The sequence below is a fragment of the Pseudorasbora parva genome, chromosome 5 (assembly GCF_024679245.1).
Source record: "Pseudorasbora parva isolate DD20220531a chromosome 5, ASM2467924v1, whole genome shotgun sequence".
Taxonomy (NCBI): domain Eukaryota; kingdom Metazoa; phylum Chordata; class Actinopteri; order Cypriniformes; family Gobionidae; genus Pseudorasbora; species Pseudorasbora parva.
Window position 1 is genome coordinate 35773159 of NC_090176.1, and position 21937 is coordinate 35795095.

Consider the following 21937-nt stretch of genomic DNA (forward strand, 5'->3'; position numbering starts at 1 on the left):
AAATGTGATCCCCCTAATGTCATTCCAAACCTACATTATTTTTTTTAATTTTTTTTGTAATATAAAAGAAAAGGATTTGAGTCTGTTTTTTGTTTAGATAATATTCAAATGGTAGCCTAACCAAAAGGGCTTTGGTTGCAAAGTATTCAAAATACCTTCTTTTGGGTGTCATGGACGAGAGAAAGTCAGAGATTTGGAATTCATGATGATGAGTAAATGATGACAGAATTTAATAGCCGTAAATTTACTGCATCCATAGCTTACAATCAGTGCTTTACTGTCAAGTGCATTTCTGTGTGACAAAAGTGCAATATTAAGTTGTTTGTCTGCATTTGCAGTAAATTCGATAATATCCAATATTCTTTTTTTCTTGTCCTAGATTTATTTATTTACTCCAATTTAAGGCCCTAACCCCAGCAAAAACATTCACAGCGAACTCATGGGCCAGATGGGCTGGGTTTGCCAGGGCCGAATTTTAGCCCCAGTCCAGCCCTGGTTGCCACTTGTTAAAGATGGTAAAACAATTGCCTTCTGAAGGGTCATGGGGATGCTGGGGCCTATTCCGGTGTTTTGGACCAGGCGGGAGAAAGCCACTGGACAGATTGTCCATCAAAGGTAAAGAGATCAAAAAAGTACATTTGTTAGAGGCCTGTCCATACCACAAGTCTATATTTCTAGATATGAATGTCTTGCATGAAAACACACCACAAATATCAAAGGAAAGTTAAATATAAATCAAACAAAACTGATCGTTTCTCTATAGGGACAAAGGTGTCTTTAATTTCCAATCGTCAAAAAACACAGCATCATGACTGCATCAAACTACAACAAAAACAATATATTCACAAACTATGAATCATTCACAATAAGACCATAAACATGAAATAAAAAAATGATTAAGTAAATTATTAATTAATGCTGACTTTAAAATAAAGGAACAGCCAGGAAATTGTATTGATTCAAAAGGAAAAGGTTTTTTGCATGTAACTAATTGATGTAACTTTCCACTATAATGCTCAGCCAGAACTTGAATCAAAAAGCTTCTTTCTATGAGGTGACAGTGCTACCCTTAATTATACAGAATACACAAACTTGGACAGAACTTTGCCTGCATTTTTCAGACGCTCAAGGCGCTCTTTTAATTCTCTCCTTTTACGTGCAACACTAGAATCTTCTCGGAGTAGCATTCCTGGATTGTTCCCTCCAATCATGGCAAGCATTGCATTCTGAAGCTGAGAGATGTACTGGTCCAGCATGTGGTACTGGACTATCAGTGGAACTTGATTAGCCAGACGGTTACAGGTAATCTACAAATCCATACAAAGTATACATTCAAATAAAAATAAAAATTCTAACACAAAATATAACTAGCACACATCAATATGTCATAAGACTTTGCCACACATTCTTGATAATGTAAAAGATTAACTAAAATTGTTTATTCTTTTAAGATTTTTTTTTTCTTCTATCCCACATTTAAATGAAGGATCAGTTAAAGGGGGGGTGAAATGCTGTTTCATGCATACTGAGCTTTTTACACTGTTAAAGACTTGGATTCCCATCCTAAACATAGTCAAAGTTTCAAAAACTAATGTTGGACGTTTGATGGAGTATTTCTGTGTCAAAAATACTCCTTCCGGTTTCTCACAAGTTTCGGAGAGTTTTTTTGAGTATGGGTCTACTTGACGTTAAAAGATCGGAAGGTCCTTGTATGGGCCGTACGGGCTCTTCTCCCGGTAGGGTGCGCGCGCGCGTCACTAGCGCGAGAGAGGAAATGCACGCTGTAAACAGTAAACTGCTCTCAGCTGCAGATCCAGTCGTCCGTGAACACTAATGTCGGTAATAGTCCGCGCCGCGCTCCACTTCATTCCTCCACTTTGACATTAAGCGACTTCAAAGCTTCAGCACAGCATTCCGGGAAGGCAGCGCTGCATTTGAACCGATTTGAACACAGAAATGCTTCAGTCGCATCGCAAAGTGGATCTCCACTTGTTTTTGACGGAGCCGTCCCAGCGATAAAGGTTCGGTCCTGCTTTGGAAGCAGCCGGTGAGTAAAACTGCTTCAAATGTCTGTGCTGTTGCTTATCGTCCCGTAGGTAAACATCAGTAAACGACACGATCGCGTGCTTCGTCATTCAAATGCACTAACGGACTTTATTGCTGTTCTATGTAACTTGTTACACTACTCTGACGTGCAAAACCGTTTTGCTTGCTACTAAGGTTTGGTCGCATACAATAGTCCATAAACCGAATCATGTCATGTTGACAGGCCTCTAAATACAGTACATACCACAGAGACGGACGTCCTGCTGTTGCTGTTTCTATTTCAGCCTCCGAATTAGATTCTGGATCATATCTATTAGCTGAGATAGCGATGGGTTTCTATTTTTTTACAGTCTATGGTTTCTCCACGCTTGAGGACGTCACCGCTTTGCGCATATGTCATTCTTTAGCTCCGCCCACACGATACGCCTCCAGGCGCTCGTTTTTTTCCGGAAAGACTCGGTACAGCCCATATTTCTTTTACAAATATAATAAAACGAAAGACTTTTCGGAGATATGAAGGATGCAATACTACTCTATAGGTACTCAAGATTGACATGAGATTGACTGAAACTGAGTGTTTCACCCCCCCCTTTAAATGTAAACAATGCAAGCTGTGCTAGTATGCTGTTTAGAAGGAATTTAACTAGTTTGCAGAGTAATGAATAGTTGGTTATTCTTTGCAGTTCTGTTAGTGGTACAGAGACTACACAATTCACCCTTTACAGATCAAATATTACTTACTTATAAGGTATACAAACCGTTAAATAGGAGGTGAGATGGTGTGCCATCTCACGTACATCTGCACTGATAAACAGCCTTTGCCCACTCTTTTGTTTTACAATGTCAAGCTGATTGCTGTATAGACTGTCTTGGGAGTAGACAATTTTCTCCATCTTAAACTGAGAATGTATTTTCTTCTCAGCTTTCTGAAACTGCTCATTCAGAAAATCTTCAATTGGATCTTTAGAAGCCCTCAACAGGTGATAGAAGGCATTAAAATGAGAGTTAACAATACAGTCCACACTTGAGTGAACAATGTCTGTAAATAAAATAGATGAGACAACAGAGGAGTTTATCAGATAAGGTAAAAAAATGTATTATATGCTTAATTGCCACTAATTTTATGCATTTGTATGATTCTTTCAATCTTTAAAAGAAAGTTGTTTCTTGTACAGCAGTAATAAATAATTTATGTATATTAAAACTGAGGGCATTGTAAACCATCAAACATTATGGTGCCATTCACCTGTGACATCTTTGAGCAACTTTAAAGCAGGTTCCTCCAGCTCTTCAATGTGTTTCTTGACAATGTTTTCGAAAGTTCTATAGTTCACAAATCCAGGAAGCTCCTTTCCTCTTCGAGTCCTAACATACTCTTCTACCTCATCTCTGAGGGTTTCCTCCGCTTGAAAGAAAAGACAGAAGAAATAGAAAGGATATTAAAGGGGTGATGAATTGAGGAATCAACTTTTCCTTGAGCTTTTGATATATAAAAGGTCATGGTAATTAAGAATAACCTCTAAGTTTAAAAGCTGTAAACTTCCTTGTTAGTCAAAGAAAAGCTTTTATAGACACCAGGCTCAACAAACGGTCCTGTGCTTCTACTGACGTCAGTGTGCGACGAAACACTGCCTCTACGGAATAATGAGCAAATGTAGTTCAGTAGCCCTGCCCACCGACTCATGGAGGGCTCGTGCTAGCTGGTCAACAACAATACATCGAGGAAGATTAAGATATTGGGCTATTGCTGGTTGTGGAAGAACACAGTCCCTGCATAAGATTCCTTCTGATTCTAATATTAGGAATGAGTGGTTGAACTTTATTTTAATGAAGTTCCAGCTCACATGGGAAAGACATATCACTTCAGTTCACTGCGGGATTGTTTGTAAACAAATCTCCGGTCGATGCTGGATTTGGATCCGACAGGAATGGTGCAACACACCATGTGAGTAAAACGTGTTTTCATATGTGGTATTGTATTGTTATAGATCATTTTCCTTATGTTTACGTGTCTAACAGAACATACCTTTCACACGCTGGACTCAGACACGTATGGGCCAGGGCTCGCAAAGTCCGAATCTCTTATTCCGTTCTTATTCTGCTGTTCTCTCTCTCTCTCTCTTGTTGACATCTGAAGGGCGGCGCGCGCGGCGAATGTGTATGTGTGTGCGCGCAGTTCGCGCTTATATCGTCCGATCTTGCAGGCTATTTGTAATATAAAAATAATAGTCCAATCAATCGCGGGTCGATGAGAAATAAAACATTGTGTTTGTTTGATAAAGACGTTCACGAGCCCTATGATCGAGATAATCATTCTGGTTGCTTCTCCCTCATTCTCTCCTCTCCCTGAACTGACAGGAGAGCTGAAGCTCATTGAATATGCAAATCTTATCCGCCGTGGGCGTTTACTTCCAAGTCTTCAGTGCTGCACGCCCACCAAAACCCAGCGTTTTGGAGAGAGCCTCAAAACCAGTGTAGAAAATAGCTTATTAGTTATGATGTTTTTGAATGTAAAAACCACACAAACTAAATAAAATAACGAAAATAAAAAAGCCAGTTCATGACACCTTTAAAGCGCACCCGTAGACCAGAGCGAGAGAGCAAAAGAATGGCCTTCAAAGCGCTTTCCTCTGCTTTAGGGAAGTCGGCGGCGATGCTGCGCAGGTCACAGGACTTCAAGAAATAAACAATGTCACTAAAGAAGTGTGTTTTTAGTTGCCAGGGAAAGACAACCCTGCACACATTCCCAAAGAACCGAGCGTTAAGGGACCAGAGCATCGAGGGAGTTGTGAAAGTGTTTTTGTTTGTTCCCTACATTTTGGCGATGATTGTTTAACAGGGCCCAGTTCGATGCCGGATTTGAAATCGCAGGCGGTGAGTAAATTAGTTTAAATGCAACTACCATATTTTCCGGAAGTCGCTCCTGAGAATATATATCGCGTCAGTCAAAAAATGCGTCATGAAGAGGAAAAAAAACATATATAAGTCGCACTGGACTATAAGTCGCATTAGGGCAGAAGCAGAGCGGGAGCCGCACGCGCATGCATTGACCCGCTCGCGCCCGCTCACTGTGCATAACCAAGCAGAAGAAAGAAAGTTTGAAGTGAGTGAGAAACTTATGAGGGACTGGCGAAAGGCAGACGTTACTTTAATTGTAATAAAGAAAACAAAAGCAAGATGGCCAGAGCTGAAGGAACGAGTCCACAGATGCTTGAACTCAGGGAGAGGCTCAGCCGCACGTGACGAAAGCTGTGTGAATCCTTCTCGGCTGCATATTTTACATGCAGTTTGTAATTTGCAGAATAAGATTTTCTTTATTGGGGCATTTTGTTTGTGTTCAGTCTTTCTAAGTTTTTTTCTGTTTTCAGTATTTTTTTTCAGGGGTAGGCTACAGGAGCAGCATAGAGCGCCCTCTCGCGGCTATATGTTTATTCTTGTCAGTTAGTATGAATTAAATTGAATGTATAAGTCGCACCTGACTATAAGTCGCAGGACCAGCCAAACTATGAAATAAAGTGCGACTTATAGTCCGGAAAATACGGTAGTTACTTTTTAGGGAGTACGGTAGCCTAGAAATCTAGACGCAACCTAGCGGCAGAAAATCTAATCTGCCGCGAGTGTCGTCTAGCAACTCTCAATACACTTCTGAGCTAGCCTAGAAATCTAGACGCACCCTAGTGGCAGCAAATTTAATTTGCCCGCAAGTGTGGTCTAGCAACTCTCAATTCCTATCTGAGCTGTATTCCTCAGAATCTGGACGGCCCAATCACATCGTGTAGGTAGTAGGGATGGGACGATACACTTAAACTCACGATACGATGCACCTCGATATGCCAGGGTTACGATACGATACGTCACGATACGATATCAAATTTTATTTTTATTTTTTTCAAATCTGTGATTTTTTTACCACCAAAGTAATGTACTTAAACGAAAGGTAGGATTTTTCTCTTTTTTTGCATTTTGGTTCTATGTTGTTTAAAAAAAAAGAAGAATTTTTAGAAGTCCACGACCACATCTTAAACAGGGGTGCCAATAATTGTGGAGGGCACTGTAGGGATGTCAATCGATTAAAATATTGAATCGCAATTAACTGCATGATTGTCATGAGTTAACTCGATTTTAAATCGCACCTTTTTAGCAATTGTAAATGTATCTTAATTTAAGTTTAAATTAAGTTTGTAATACTCTAATCAACATAGGTATGGACAAATATGCATGCTTTATGGAAATGTACATTTATTATTAGTGAAACCATACTTATTCAATAATAATCAATACAGTATGAAGACTAGACATATCAAAGGTCATAGATATGTTTATCTAAGAAATTGTTCTCTTAAGCCTAAACTTAAAAATAATGAGTAAGTAACTGTTAGTGATTTCTCTCATTTTAAGAATATAAAGGGAGTTTTTACACTGGCAGTTTAATTCAGAACAGGGCAAAGTTCGTATGAAAAATTGTTAATGTGTACCAGTGAGCGAACCAGAACCACACCATACCTGGAGGAGGTCCATATTACACGAGTAGGAATATAGTGCGGCCCCTTTAAGAGATCCGCATTTCCTGTTGAACTGCCGGTATTTTGCGCGTGCGCGCCGAACTGGGCCGCGATTCACGTGGACAGTGTGAAGAACACAGACTCGGGAGCGCGCTTGTTCAGGAAAGTAACCTGTGCATTCGTTTTAGCCGATTGTAATGTATTTAGTTCAATAAAACAGGTGTACTGTAAGTGGTGATGGTGTTAATGATTTACCTCAGACATGAGCGAGAGTAAGCTGCAGTGCATCGCGCTCAGACTGCAGAGAATGTGCTCAGTGAAAAAACGCCCTTTTCTTTCTGGAGTCTAATAAAAGTTAAACAGAAAATATGGTAGTTTATGTAGGCAATAACTGCATTTTTGGTTTAGAATATTAATGCTAATGTCAACCCTTTTCTTTCCCTATTAATGTTTGCTGCTGCACCCCACCCTCATTCTACGCAAATCATGCAGCAGTGCCATCTATCTTTATTTCGCGATACATTTTTTTCTACCTCGATGCGTTTCGTCACGTTTTGTATCGCGATATTTTGTCAAACGATATTTCGTCCCATCCCTAGTAGGTAGGCTATAGAGTCGGCGGGCGGGGCCATAATGACGACGGCCGAGTTGCGTTTGCGTGCTTCTAGTAACACAGTCTTCTAGTAAACACAGAAACTGGCGAACGGCGGCGGTCTTTCGAATCAGCTCTGCCCGTGCCTCCGGAAGACTTGGAGTTAAGCTTTTCTCTGAGAAAAGAACAAAGAGCGGCACTGAAGTCATTCTTAAAAAGGGAAGATGTGTTCGTAGTTTAGCCGACCGGATACGGCGAATGTTTAATCAGTCAGCGAGCTCCCCTTCACCGTCGTTACTCTGGTTGGTGTAGCGCTATCCTATCGCGTGCAGAGGGAGTTTGAAAGACAACCGTTTATCCCGCCCCTCGGACTGAGCCCTGTCTATGGTGAGTTTCCAGACCAAACATCTTGATGTGGGTCTGGCTTGTCAGGCTACTTCTGAGCTGTAAAAACCAAACTCTGGTCGGGCCAATCACATCGTGTATAGAGTCGGTGGGCGGGGCTTAACAAAGTGATGGCAGAGTTGCGCTTGCATGCTTCTAGTAAACACAGAATCTGGTGAATGGCGGTCTTTCGAATCAGCTTTGACCGCGACTCTGGAAGACTTGGAGTTAAGCTTTTCTCTGAGAAAATTTAGAACAAAGAACGGCACTGAAGTCATTCTTAACGCTACACTGTGTGATATTTTCCCCCATCTAGCGGTGAAAAGGTATATGACCATCCAGTAAATATTAGTTTCTGATCCTCTCAATTCTGATTTTGTTTTAACTCCTATGGTGGCAGATTTAGTCCAAGATTAACATGGCTTCCAGTTCGACCTCCTCCATGAGTGTCATCGAGTGTTAAAATGCGAAAGGCAAAGCTTGAATTTACGGGTATTACGAGAAAACTAAATTACAATGCAATAATTTATTACACTTTCCCCAATGCTGATGGTGCAAAGGACAGGACTATTCAGAGCTGGGCAAAGATCACTGAAATTATGTTGGATAAATTAAAGCCCTGATTTCCTTTTTTTCCTCCTTTTTTTCAATTTGACTTATCCATTTACATGTATTTCAAAGTGGACAGTTCTCATGGAATCTAACTGTATATAGGCCTAATTCATTGGAGTTTTGATTATGTTCCTTATATGGTTGAATTTTTAATAAAAATGTGATTAAAAATCTGAGAAAGTAGTTTTAAAAGGGGCCATCAGTAATTCTATCTCATCCCAGAAACAAAAGTTAATGCTTTAATACTAATGCAACAGTTCTATTATAAACTCACTTTTAATGTATTTGGCATCCAGGACAATTTTCCATTTTCCAAATTCCTCCCTGATTTTGGTAAAGACCCTTTTGTCTGACTTGTTTAGATCTTCTTCTGCCCTCTTTACTCCTTCAATGACATCATTGAACTGGCGAATTTTCTGAAGAGCACAAAAATAACATGAAATATTTCAAATTAAATCCAGATAAAAACATTCCTGGGGTGGAATATATGCAATTAATATGTCCAGCGTAGGGTGAAGTCATTAGCAATAATGTAGGGTAAATATCATCAAATTTCATAGAAAACTCAGAAGTCTAGCCAGATGTTGCCGGTATTGTAGGATGTGTCTGTGACTTTTTTTTTTTACTGTAATAAAAAAATGTATCTTCTCTTGTTCATCCGTAGGAACTCCATCTCCCAGTTCTCTGAGATCCTCAGTTGTTTTCTCTAATTTGTCCTCAAGTTGTTTCTGCAACTGTGGCAGTGTTTTCTAAACGTGAAGGAATAAGATGGAAATTGAAACATTAGAGTGCAAACAAATCTAGAATGTTGTACCCAAAATTGACTTTAATTTGCTTCAGTCTTTTGTTTTTTAAGGTATATAATCTATACTGTTTCTGCTGTATGTGATGTAACTTTGCATACGCACAGTAATGTGCTCGACCAATTCTTTTGTGAGTCTTTCTGCAAGAAGGGGTATTGTAGCTTTTCCTTCTTCAAGAAGTGACCTGAAGGGAAAGAATGACTTTCAAAAGTAACAAGGAATTTAAGGGCAACTAGAGAATTTGCATAATTCATTTGTGTATATATTATAAATATTAACAACTAAATGTTTGGCCAGTGCCCTAAACATTGTAAATTGCAAAACAAAAGTTCACCTCTGAGGATGCACAATAGTGTGTTATTGTTGCTAAACAACAGCATTTTAATTTGAACAAAAGAAATACCAACATTTGACTGGTATTAATTTCCCCGGTTTATAAATTAGTTTCAGACTGCATTCTGAGAATAGATGAAAAATGGCAAATGGTGCTATAGGCAACTAAAATAAAAAATGATGAATTACAGATACGCAGTACATATTAGATTAGACCTCACAAACATCTTACTCTAAATATTTTCAGGCAACCCTTATTCTTACATTGACATGATTTGGTTTCTGCTACACATTCTGAGAGAACTGCAAATTCTAATTATCAAATAAATTCCTTGCCTGAAATGAGTATGTTCATCAAAAAAACGTCTTTCTTTTTCCAGCGCTTTGATCAGATCAAGCTTCTCATTGATGTCTTGCTGGCCTCTGCACTTCACGATCATGTAGCCCTTCTTCAGTTGTATCACTTGATTATTGACTGTTCTGACCACCGTATCCTCCATGCCTTTGTCCACTAAATCTGGTTTAGTCAGAATACCTGCAAATACAAAGATGCAGCTTTTGTATGATTTATATTATTTCAAAAGCGAGATAAACTATAAATTATACAGATGCTACTTCACATATTCAGTGAGTAGCCTATTTGAAGTATTACCCAGGGTCCTTTGTCCGGTTGAATCTACTTTGGATGCCATCTGCAGTGCCTCAGTGGTGGCGATGTCAATGTTTGCAGGCACCACAACCAAGCTGATGGTTTCTTGTCTTTTAATGAACGTTTCAATTAGATCTTTTATCTGTTATAGAAAACCAAAATTACTGAATGCAGTACAGTAAGAGCAAGGATCAATGCTGCTAGAATATATATAATTATGAAATAATTATTTTAAAGGGATAGTTCATCCAAAAAATGAACATTCTGTCATCATTTACTCACCCTTTTGTTGTTCCAACCCTGTATGAGTTTCTTTCTTCTGCTGAACTCATAATAAGATATTTTGAAGAATGTTTGTAGCAAGCAGATATAACAACTATTCACAACCATAGTAGGGAAAACAATCCTATGGTACTGAATGGTTGCTACATCTGCTTGGTTACAAACATTCTTCAAAATATTTTCTTTTGTGTTCAGCAGAAGAAAGAAAATCATTCAGGTTTGGAACAACATGAGGGTGAGTAAATGATTATAGAATTTTCCTTTTTGGGTGAATTATCCCAACTGAAGATTTGTTAACCCTTGTTTGTGATCTGTTTGGTACTTGTTTAATGTTTCCTTCATTAAAAAACATTGTTGCCTTCTTCTCAGTGCCATGAGAGACTTTTGCTACATTCCCAAATCAAGAAAAGTTGAGACATTTTGTAAGTAAAATCAAGAATCTGTTATTAGGTTATTTTCTTTCAACTTTATTTAACTGACAAAATTAAAAAGAACATATTTCCAATGTTTCCACTAAACAACTTAATTGTATTTTGTAAATATATATATATATAAATACAAAAATACAACTTTACTAAAAGTAAAGTGGTAAAGATTATTAAATTTACTAAAGCATAAAAATACCATATGGATATGTAGGAAACGTCTTAAATTCACCTACTTGTTTCTCATAAAACCAGTGCTACAGCTTGTTATTCCACTTTGAAATGTTATGTGTCGGAATGTCTGTTTTTGTTTTAGTCTGAGAGTGAAACCGCACGCCGCCAGTTTACCCAATATATTTGAACACCCCAGGTTGTCAATTGGTGGAAAACACAGCATATTGCAGCAGCCATGGAAGCCAGCAAACAAACTGGGTCAGAGATTGCAGATTCTAAAAGCCTTGTCATCCATCTAAAAATATCTATGAACGAAAGCATATTAAACGAGAGCATTATTTTTTTACCCCATGTCCAGACAATCTCATCTAGTGTTCCCGTCCATCATTACTTCTGTATGGTAAGGTCAAACTAGTGCGATCATAGATATTATGTACACTAGATGAGATTTGTCTGGATATGAGGTTAAAAAACAAACAAATACTGTTCGGTTTCTCACAGAAACCAATCAGTTTGTGTCTTAAGACCTCAATGTGTCGTCACGAGCAGCAGGGTTTTTGTGCGTATTGTCTAAGCATTTTTTTTTTTACTCTCGTAGAGTTGTTACGCATTCACATGCTTTATGACTAGCAGACTGCAGCGGTTGAAGTTAAAAATCTTAATTTGTGTTCTACTGAAGAAACAAAGACACCTTCATCTTGGATGCACTAGGGTTAAGCAGATAAACATCACATTTAGATTTTTGGGTCAACTATCCCTTTAAAGGATCATAAACTGGCTTTTGTTATTGTTTAATACTGTTGTTTGAGGTCAACTTATGACGTTTAGTGGTTTTACATTTAAAAACATCATAATGAATAAATAATAGGCAATTTTCTACACTGGTTTTGAGGCTCTCTCCCACAATGCTCGGTTTTTATGGGCGTCCTGCACTGAAGAGTTGGAAGTAAACACCCAAGGCTAGGATTGGATAATAAGCTTCGGCTTCCTTGAGTTTATGCGAGGGATTGTTTTGAAAGTGTGTGGGGAAACTGCGACAAGAATGAATCACCCACAGGGCTTGCAAAACTTCTTTATCAAAATGCACATAATTATTTATCTCTCATTCACCCACGATTGATTGTATTGCTATTTTTTTATTACTTGGCCCATCTGATAGGTGGACATAAGCGTGAACAGCACACAGATACACATAGGCCCTGTCCCAAATGGTACCCTAAACCCTCACGGTCTTCCTCTGAGTCCGCACTTTCACAACGTAATGCCGCTTTGACTGCTGGGGAGAAGTCCGCTGCGTAGCTCGCACCAGTGTGGGCTTGGCTGAAGTGCGCATCGAGGGCGCGTAATGGCTGCAAAGGGCTGCTTGTGAGCACCCTTCTGAGACCTAAAATGACAAATGGGACACCCTGTGGTCTCGTGGACTTAAAGGTAAACTCCGGCGAATTTTTAAGTATATCTTGATCGTCATATCTTTGTGAGTACAGTCTATAGAAAGAAAGAAAAAACGGATTGGTGCTTGCAACATGGAGTTATTACAGTTAATGCCCAGAGCCCCCATTTAGCTAAAACGGCAGCTATGGGGGCATAGACGTAAAGGGTATGTCTTTGTGCTTTTTAACAGACACAAAATGCAATTAAAATGTCTGTTCAACATGAACAGGGCCCTTACATGACAACGAGATGCGTTTTTATGGCTAATATAAGAATATCCTGTAAGTTTCAGAGCTGAAAACGTTCTTTTTAGTCAAAGAAAAGTTTTTTTTGACATCAGTTCCAGAAAACAATCGATCTCTGAATATGCCACACCTTGATGTCATCATATGGTGAAACACCGCCTCAACATAAGATCGAACTTCTAAGCAATAAACATACCGAATAAGCTTTGGATTTTTGAACTTTTATACATCAAAAGCACAAGGAAGAGTTAATTTCTCAATTCATGACCCCTTTAATGGAGTCAGAGTGACAAGACCTCTGGTGTTGAGCGGGAGGAATTACCATTGTAATTTAACCTAGTTCTATTCCTATAATAACCTGCACCATGTTTCCTGTTTGTTAGTATTTATATATACAATAGCATTTATATTTTTTCTAAGGAACCGTGTTTATAGTATTTTTTGTATAATTATTTAAGGAGCTGTGTTTAAAGGAGCTGCTATCCAAAATGTTTGAGTGCTATAAACATTTCTACATATTTCCATATGCAAATTGTCTTACTTGTTTCTCGATGTCTTTTGGCTGGTTGCCAGTGGCAACTCTAGCAATGCCTGGCAGATCAATGAGAGTGAGGTCAGGGACATCACTGGACTGGATCTCCAGAGTGATCATTTCATGACTGATTCCTTCTCCCTTTCCAGCCAATACTATCTGAGCTACAAAACAATACAATGTCACAATTATCACACAGATCACAAAACAATTCAAGTCAAAATACAAAGCAGACAATTTCTTAAACTGTTTAATAAAACACTTAAAATACAGACCATGTAAGACAGCTTTCTCTATTTCTGATGGGTCTTTCAAAGTCTTTGTTTGGCTCTGATATGACAGCAATCCATGCCACTGATGCCAGTTATTGTCCTTTGAAAGTTTCTTCAATTTCAGTACCAAAGGACAGCGTGTCACAATACCTGTGTTGAAAATACTAGATGGTCAGCTTAAAGGTAGGGTAGGCAATTTTCTGAGAATTTAGCAATCCATAGTTTTCAGTCACGTGGCTTTCACGGAGCCTTGGAGGGCACAGAACTCCACAGAACTGCAGCAACAGCGTGTCAAATATCCATCTTAAAACAAAAATATGTGAACAAGATACACGTTTTGGGCACTTGTGATCTATATAGAGCACCTGAAGCAGTATTTCAATCACTAAAAACAGCGGGTCTTTCGAAATGCTTAATGTGAAAAACACTAGGGTGAGTTGCACCAATAATGATTAAATTAAGCAAAGTTTAACGTTAATCTATGAGTTTTTGATATGGGTTTTATTTTAAAGCGAGTTGGTGCACCACTTTATTTTAAACACAGATTAATCACGCAGTAAAACCATTATCAAGCTGATCAAGCAGCAGGAGGATGGTGAACTGACTCGAGGCTAAAGAACCCTTATCAGTGCAACCCACTCTTAAAGTGCCTTAATGTACTGTAACATTGATATTTAAACATCAATTTCAGTTTACATCTTTTTAAAGATGCATACTATATACACGCGTGTAGATGAGCCAAGAATATGCACAACATGTTTTCTTTATAATGGATTTTGATGGGGAAAAAACCTAACGAGAAACCTGGTGTTGCACTAATATTCTGTGTTCATCTGCTTTCCTGTACAACTATGCAACATCAATACAGTGTATATTGAATTTGTTATTTTAATATCACTGTCTTACTGCATTAATACTGACTACAAATCTGGTAAAAATGACTGGCGGGCAATGGAGGAGAGCTTTGTTTTGCCCTCCAGGTGGGTGTTCCTCTAAGTGTGTGATGACATGTGAAAACTATGAATAGCGATCACCAAAGCCACGCCTCCTTCAAAAAACATGAACACGCACAGCCAGTCTGCAAAGCATCCCGAGACACGTTAAATTACCTCATATATTAAAGCACATAACATTACAATATTAATGAACGCAAACAATTTACAGAGCTCTTACATGTACCAACTGTTTATAGTGTTGACATAGAAACGGCTAAAGCAGAGTCTGAGGACGTAAACCGAGTAGAACTTCACGGGTTGCCATCTCGTAATTATGGTTACGACATGGCGTTAACGCAGAATAAGTTAGTTGTTTTGGTTCAGAATCAACTGTAAAAGTTGCTGCTGTTTGTTTGTGGAGCTCTGCGACTGTCAACAGTTCTGCATAGCCTTACAGAACTGACCTAATGCAATGATTGGACAAACTTTTTTTGGTCCTGAGACTTCCACAGAAAATAAATATATACATGTCTTTATATTTAGACCACTTCTGTTATTGATTGGTATCAGGTTGTGAAGAGAGTTTTAACCAGTATAACATTAAGTGTTTATAAAAATAAAAAAACCTTTAACAACACATTATTCAGACTAATAAATAAAGAAAAAGCAAACAGGTGTTTCCAGTCTGCTGTAATGGATTGTATTGTGGTGTACGTACCTGTTCCCCTAGGCAGCGCCACTCCAGACAGGGCTTCCAACACAGAACTCTTTCCTGAGCTCTGGTCACCTATGACAGCAATAGCCGGCAGGTTCAGGTCCTTTTCAACACCCAATGACCTGAGAGAGTCCACTAGATCAATGCATGGGCGCACTTTCTCTTCATAGTGCTGGTTCAGACCACTACACTTTCCCTTCAAAGAACGGTTTGGAAACATGTCTGAACTCTGCAAAATATGACAAAAAGAGCCAGATCTCAATTATAGAGAAGTGGTATTGATCAATTGGCAACCAATCAGCCTACTGACAGTTTGGAACTTCAAAGAAAGTTCAACAAAGTCAACAAAACTAAACATAGATGACATTGTTTTTCAAATTTTATAGTCTTATTAAAACCATGACATTACAATTTCTTCACATTACACTGGCGCCTAGACATAAATCTAGGTAGGGTAGATTCTGGGTCTTAGCGCTAGTTACATGGGCGTCGGAACCATTGTGCGTGGGTGGGACAAGACCGACCCACTTTTTAAGAACAATGAATTGGACCCACTCACTTTTATCGTCTCTAATTCAGCACGTCCGTTTACCTTGACTACTAATTAACCGGGAAGCTTAAGAAACTTATTATTAAACACATGTTAACGCTTTTGTAATATTTTCTCTTTTTTATTGAAAATAAATACCTTTCCGATCTGATATGTGATGGATCTTTCCGATCTGATATGTGAGTGTGGCTAAAGCCGGATTCGAACCTGCGCTCGATTTGTGTCAAAACTTGATGCCATGCATCCTACCCCTACTCTAGACATGGTAAATATTTTAGTGATTTCTGTAATTTTGTCTGGCCCAATCAATCGTTTAGTAAACAGCACTTTTTCTGTCTGGACACGGAGCATAAAAACATGCAACTTGTTCATTATCATTATCTGTGAAACTGTTGATTATGGCAGTTAAATGAATATAGCCTTTTTATTAGACTATTGGTATTGACTGGTTTGAGGTCTTTTTTGGTATAGGAAAGGGAGAGAACCCCCAGACCCCCCCGCAAAACAATTTCTCCACCTATCATATTTTGCCTTAGCTGCTACTGACCCACCCACTTTTTATTTGCTTCCGACCCCCATGGCTAGTTATGATAACATTTTTAAGCTTATTCTTGTCAATGACCACATCAGGCACTTTTGACAGAATTAGACCATGTAGTATTTATTGCATCCGCACGATATTTTAGTATGTTCCGAATTTCAGTGAGGAGAAAAAGTTATGTCTATTCTCAGAACAAACAAACAACAGAGCTAACTTAGTTCATATAAAAGGTATTGGCATGAGCACGTTTAAATGAAAGGGTTTAACGTTAGTGTCATTAATTTGATACAATAAGTTAACTTACTCCACATATGAATAACAGACACGCTAACTAACGTTACTGAGCTCACCTGATGCAGACACAAATCTGAAGCGGACTGATATCGTCTTGGTCTGGTGGGAGGACTCGGACTGACGGAGAGGAAACGTCACGTTAAAATAATAGACTGTAAAAAAAATCATAGACTTATTGTGCCCCAACGGCTGTGGGCGCGCTATGTGCAGTTTCATTTTTCACCACAGATTTGTATAGGAAAATAGTGGGGCGCTGTAGACCTGTGGAGGGCGGGAGGGCTCAGAGACCAGCAGCAGACCCATTACCACTACCCACCCAGCACCAGACGTCTTTTAGACGTTGTTTTTTGGGCTAATTCAAGTCGGCCCGTCATGGCCTTCATTTGGCCCAAAAAAAGACGTTGAAAATTGGGCTCTGTTTGGTCCGTCGGAGTTGGTCCAAATTTAGCCCAAAAAAAGACGTTGAAAATTGGGCTCTGTTTGGTCCGTCGGAGTTGGTCCAAATTTAGCCCAAAAAAGACGTTGAAAATTGGGCTCTGTTTGGTCCGTCTGATTTGGTCCAAATTTAGCCCAAAAAAAGACGTTGAAAATTGGGCTCGGTTTGGTCCGTCTGATTTGGTCCAAATTTAGCCCAAAAAAGACGTTGCACATTGGGCTCTGTTTGGTCCGTCTTATTTGGTCCAAATTTAGCCCAAAAAAAGACGTTGAAAATTGGGCTCGGTTTGGTCCGTCTGATTTGGTCCAAATTTAGCCCAAAAAAAGACGTTGAACACTGGGCTCTGTTTGGTCCAAATTTAGCCCAAGTAAATGCGCGTCTGTTTCGACCACATAGCCATAAACATAATTAATCAGTCTACTAAAGCAAGTGAAAAAATAGACTGTTGTATATTATAGGCTACATCTATTTCTGAACTTTTGTTAACAATCACTACATTCAGCCTTTAATATAATGCATCCATAAAAACATATTAGCCTACATATCAGTTTAGACTGCAATAAACCACACTTATAGCCTATTAATAAAATAATTTTAATTGCACCCGTAATTTATTCACATAGGTTATATTTGAAGTGCACTGTTAAATATATTGAAATCCATTTCAAAATATATAATTAAAAAGTACATAAAAGTTGTTCTACTAGGCTACATCTGCAACAGTAGGCTGTATGTCTTATGTATAGATTTTAATCAGCATTTTTGCTATTTTATTTCTACACGTAGCCTATACATTTCAAAAGCTATATTATATTAGCTATATTATAAACTGACTTATATTATAAACTGATCGTTTTTCATTCTCAATACAGCTTTATTCTCTTTCCATTTACAGGTTGATGCTAGAATTAGGCCTGCTATCCACTTAATAATGTATCAAGTTTCAGGACATTTTATCTGGTTATCAAATTATTAACTTTATTAATTCGACATTTATGCATTTATGTAAATGCTTCGTGACTTTTGCGTGTTTTAATGGGCGCGCGCGCTGAACATTCGCGTCACATTTGAACTGGAGCAGAGGGCGTTACCATAGAAACGGAGCTACGCAACTCAACTGACAAGCAGCAAAACTCCGTCTCTCATTGTTGTTTGCATAATTTCAGGTAAGTTTAGTGCCTACAATTACACAAATAGTACATACAAATGTTCCTTACACTTTTCATGTGTATGACACGCTTCCGTTGAATATTACGTTATAGAAATGGTTTAAGTTAACGTTAGTATCTTTGGAAAAAGTCCGTTAGCATCTTAACCGTTAGGCTAACGTTAACTACAGGCAGGTTAAAGCTCTTGTTAATGGAAGTTGGGGCTTTTAAAATCACATCTTGTGTGTAGATGAGATATTTTGATAGTTTTGTTTGGAAGTAAGCTAATTAATTTAACCTAAAATATGAACTGTACGGTTAATCGGTGACGTCATTTAAACAGCATGAAAATGAGCTGATTTCATACACGTTATGATCTTAAGTTGTACACTAATACTGATACAATTTGTTCTGTGATTCCAGAAGAAGAAAAAACCCTCTACCTACCGCATATATTTTATAATTTCCAATGGGAAGTACAGACAGAAGGAAACAGGTGATCTGAGAAAGCACTTTGAACTTCATGCATTTTTTCACAATATAACGTTATATCAAATATGAATATACATCATATTTCATCTATATCACCATGCATCTGTAAATTTCTTTTGCAAATATATATATAGTTATTTAAAAAAAGGCTTTAATGTACAAACATAAGTGACACTGTGTTAGTATTATTAAATAAGTAAACCAAAACATTTTAATTCTATTTTTTTTTTTTTTTTTTATATCTGTAAATTACTTTTTCTATTCTGCGTTTGTGCTGCTATAATTTATTTATAAATAAACCTTACATTGAATAGGCTACTAAATATTTTTGTCTCTGTGACAGATGTTCGTAGATTCTTCCTTGCTGATGGCCGTGCACTAGAGTTGGAGCATACTCCTGTCGAAGAACATCTCTAGACATTATGTTCCATATGACTGGTAAGTTATACCAAAGTCCCTTTAAGACAAGTCCTTTCGCACAGTGGTCATCTTTAAAACGCTTCTCGGGTATGCAAGAGCAGCTCCTATCTCTTTGAATAAAGGGAAGGTTTTTATGTAACAGTATTCATTATTATGTACTGTAAATAGCATTAGAAATACATCATTAATATCTATGTATATATGTATATTAATATCTATCTATCTATCTATCTATCTATCTTGTTCATTAATATCAGTAGTTTGTATATATAGTCAACGATCTGTAGTGAGCCACTGTTCTTACCAGTGCCCGAATTCATAAACACAATATACTAATTCACAACCTAGGGAACTATGAAGCTGATTGAGACGTATCCTTTATGACACTGGACCTTGAGGGTCAAGAGTTGAGAACCCCTCACATACTAATTAGTCAATAATCACTGATGAAGAATGAGTACACTTTAATTTGCACAGAAATATGAAATATTTTGGAATAATCAGTGATGTTGTCATCTTGTTTCTCTTTTATTTGTACAGCTAAATAAAACCAAAGGCCACTGCATCTTTTTACAGTGTGTGCAGGTTCCCAGTTTCAATTTTTGATGATGACATGAGGGTGAGTACAAGATGACCATATTTCCAGTGTACCATCCTTTTCAGTAGTTTACTTTTTTGTAGTACTTGCATAGTTATTTTAATTGTACAACATTTGCAATGTAGAGAAAGTAACAAAACTGTGTTGAAAATTTTAGTAAATTATTCTCATGCTATTAATCATGTTCAGTCTTTTGTGCCCTCAGGTGGAAACTAACAGACAACCATTGTTTTGTTTTGTGTTAACATTTACATTTGGGTTATTGTTTTCTTTCTCTCTTCAGATGCTGGAGAAAAACAGCCAGGCTAAAGTATTCAAAGTGGAAGCTTCTGTCGTGGTTCAATAATCCGGATTGGGATGGTGGAAGGAGCAGAAGAACAAGCGGTTTATTGATATATTGACTGATTTACCTAATGTATAACATTTAACCAAAACATTTCATCACCCACCTTTATGCTGTTCCAAACTGTGAGAATTTTATTCATCTTCTTTTTAATTAAATCTGAGAGATTTCTGTCCTTCCATTTCACAGTTTATCCCAGAAAGGTAGTAAAGACATCAAAGTAACCCACATGCCTTCATTGGTTTAACCTCGATTTTATGAAGCAACGTGAATGCTTTGTGTGTGCAAAAATAATCAGCATATTTTTTCACAAAATATATATATCCGATGCATGTTCATGAGAGCACCACAATGCATCCGTGTTGTGTTGGCTTGAGGCATGCTTGTGAACATGCTTCGGAGATACATCATTTGTGAACAAAAATGTTTTGTTTTTTGTGCACAGAAGGCATCTGCTAAAACTTCATTTGTGTTCTGCACAAAAGTCTTACGGGTTTGGAGCTACACAGGGGTAATTAATGACAATCTTAATTGTTGAGTGAACAATCTTTAATGAGTTCTTTGTGTTTATAATTGGTCATTGTTCTGTTTTATAAAGTTTTAATATTTTGAAAGAAAAAAAATTCAGAGAAGATGGATTAATTTGATCAAAAGTTACAGTAAATGCTTAAACTGTGTGTGTGTGTGTATAAATGCTGCTCTTTTGAAAGTTTTATTTAAAGAATGTTGAAAAACTATCATGGTTTCCACAAAAATATGCAGAAGCACAACTGTTTTCAGCATTGATACTAATCATAAATTATTCTTAAGGCATCAAATCAAGAATGATTTTTGAAGGATCATGTGACACTGAAGAGTTCAGCTTTGATAACAGTTATAAATTAGATTTTACATATAGAAAAGTTATTTTTTGTAATAATAGTTCACACAATTATTGTTTTTACACTGTTTGATGAAAATTGTTTTTGATGTGTCAATAAACACATAGTTTGTGTACTCTTGTGTATTGTCTTATTTTGACATTAATTAAAATATTATATAATCGTCTTTTTCAGGCCTAATTTTATCCGTTAATATGCGGTTGAAATTAGGCCTGAAAAAGACGTCTTTTCAACTTTCACTTTACAACCAGATTTAGACGCAAGTGGGACGTCCTTGTATAGACGGTTTCAACGGTAACAACATAAACAAACGCTACTGCGCATGCGCGCTTTTGTGGCCCAAACTTAACTTCCGGTAGACATCAATAACACCAGAGGATGCGTTATCTTTCTTATGCGTTAGCATCTTTAATTTTGATTGTGCACCATTATCTTAATGTATAGATTTTTGTTTGTTTCAGCATATTTATTATAAATAATCTCCCATTTATGTCTTTAATATAGAGTGGGAAAACGCCCCACTTAAAGGGTAGGTCACCCAAAACTGAAAATCCTGTCATTCATTACCACCGTCACGTTGATCCCAGAGTTTCCGCTAGAAAACAATGGTGCCGGTCAAAGTGACCGGCAGAGGTTTCGTTTTCCGGACATTTTGATGATATGCCGGTCAAAAACTCCTGAAAGCAGTTTATGTAACTTTAAAAAAAAACATAATCAGGCCGTATATGCAACATGTTTATTAGCCGAACTTTCAAATAGACGGAAAAAAACATGAACGTCCGACTGGCGTCAATCAACCAATTTTTTTAACTCATAGGCGTAATTTGCGGGTGGGACAGGTGGGACATGTCCCTACCACTTTTTTAAAACATCTTGCTTCACGGATTAACCTAACTAATACAAACAATGCAGTTCAATGCAGCAAACGCGGCTCCTGCAGTCTTCACACAGACGAGCGCTGTAATCTAACGCTTAACGCCGTTGCAGAGACTTTCTGTTTGTTCCGGTCAGATCGCGAAACAAAACGCACAAAAACTGTTCCTGCTCTTGATGTACAACCACTGATGGTATTCGGTTTTGATGAGAGAAAAAATAGACCAAGAGGGCAGATTAGAAACGAGAACTTCTGACAAGTTTAACAGACTAGACCAGTGATTTAGCAAAGTGTGCAAATCTATTTGCCTTTATTCACGTGAAAAATCTTTAGATGCAATAATTAAACGCAATTAATAAATTTAATTATAAACTCAGTATGTCTCATTTAGTTGGTAACATTTAAATTGGCCACAGTGTGAAATGACA

The 21937-nt window shown here is 37.8% G+C and overlaps 1 protein-coding gene and 1 long non-coding RNA gene across 4 annotated transcripts in view; one reads left to right on the forward strand and one right to left on the reverse strand.

Annotated features, from left to right (window-relative positions):
- Positions 1-511: 511 nt before the first annotated feature.
- Positions 512-21937, reverse strand: part of LOC137075477 (interferon-induced GTP-binding protein Mx-like) — a 29698-nt gene continuing 8272 nt past the window's right edge. The window contains exons 2-13 of one of the 3 annotated variants that reach the window (XM_067444058.1): positions 16374-16434; positions 14936-15161; positions 13286-13432; positions 13020-13174; positions 9925-10063; positions 9609-9807; positions 9045-9123; positions 8763-8885; positions 8411-8552; positions 3293-3451; positions 2805-3007; positions 512-1307 (exon numbers count right to left, since the gene is read on the reverse strand). In XM_067444058.1, the coding sequence (XP_067300159.1) occupies positions 1074-1307; positions 2805-3007; positions 3293-3451; positions 8411-8552; positions 8763-8885; positions 9045-9123; positions 9609-9807; positions 9925-10063; positions 13020-13174; positions 13286-13432; positions 14936-15152 (1797 nt within the window). In that variant the 5' untranslated portion in view covers positions 15153-15161; positions 16374-16434 and the 3' untranslated portion in view covers positions 512-1073. Of the gene's footprint in view, positions 1308-2804; positions 3086-3292; positions 3452-8410; positions 8553-8762; positions 8886-9044; positions 9124-9608; positions 9808-9924; positions 10064-13019; positions 13175-13285; positions 13433-14935; positions 15162-16373; positions 16435-21937 lie in introns of all 3 variants that reach the window. The other 2 variants (XM_067444056.1, XM_067444057.1) reach the window with 2 other exon arrangements.
- LOC137076121 (uncharacterized) lies at positions 17004-20795 on the forward strand. The gene is made up of 5 exons (XR_010905204.1): positions 17004-17919; positions 18325-18397; positions 18737-18831; positions 19354-19432; positions 19695-20795. It is a non-coding gene; the product is annotated as an uncharacterized lncRNA (long non-coding RNA).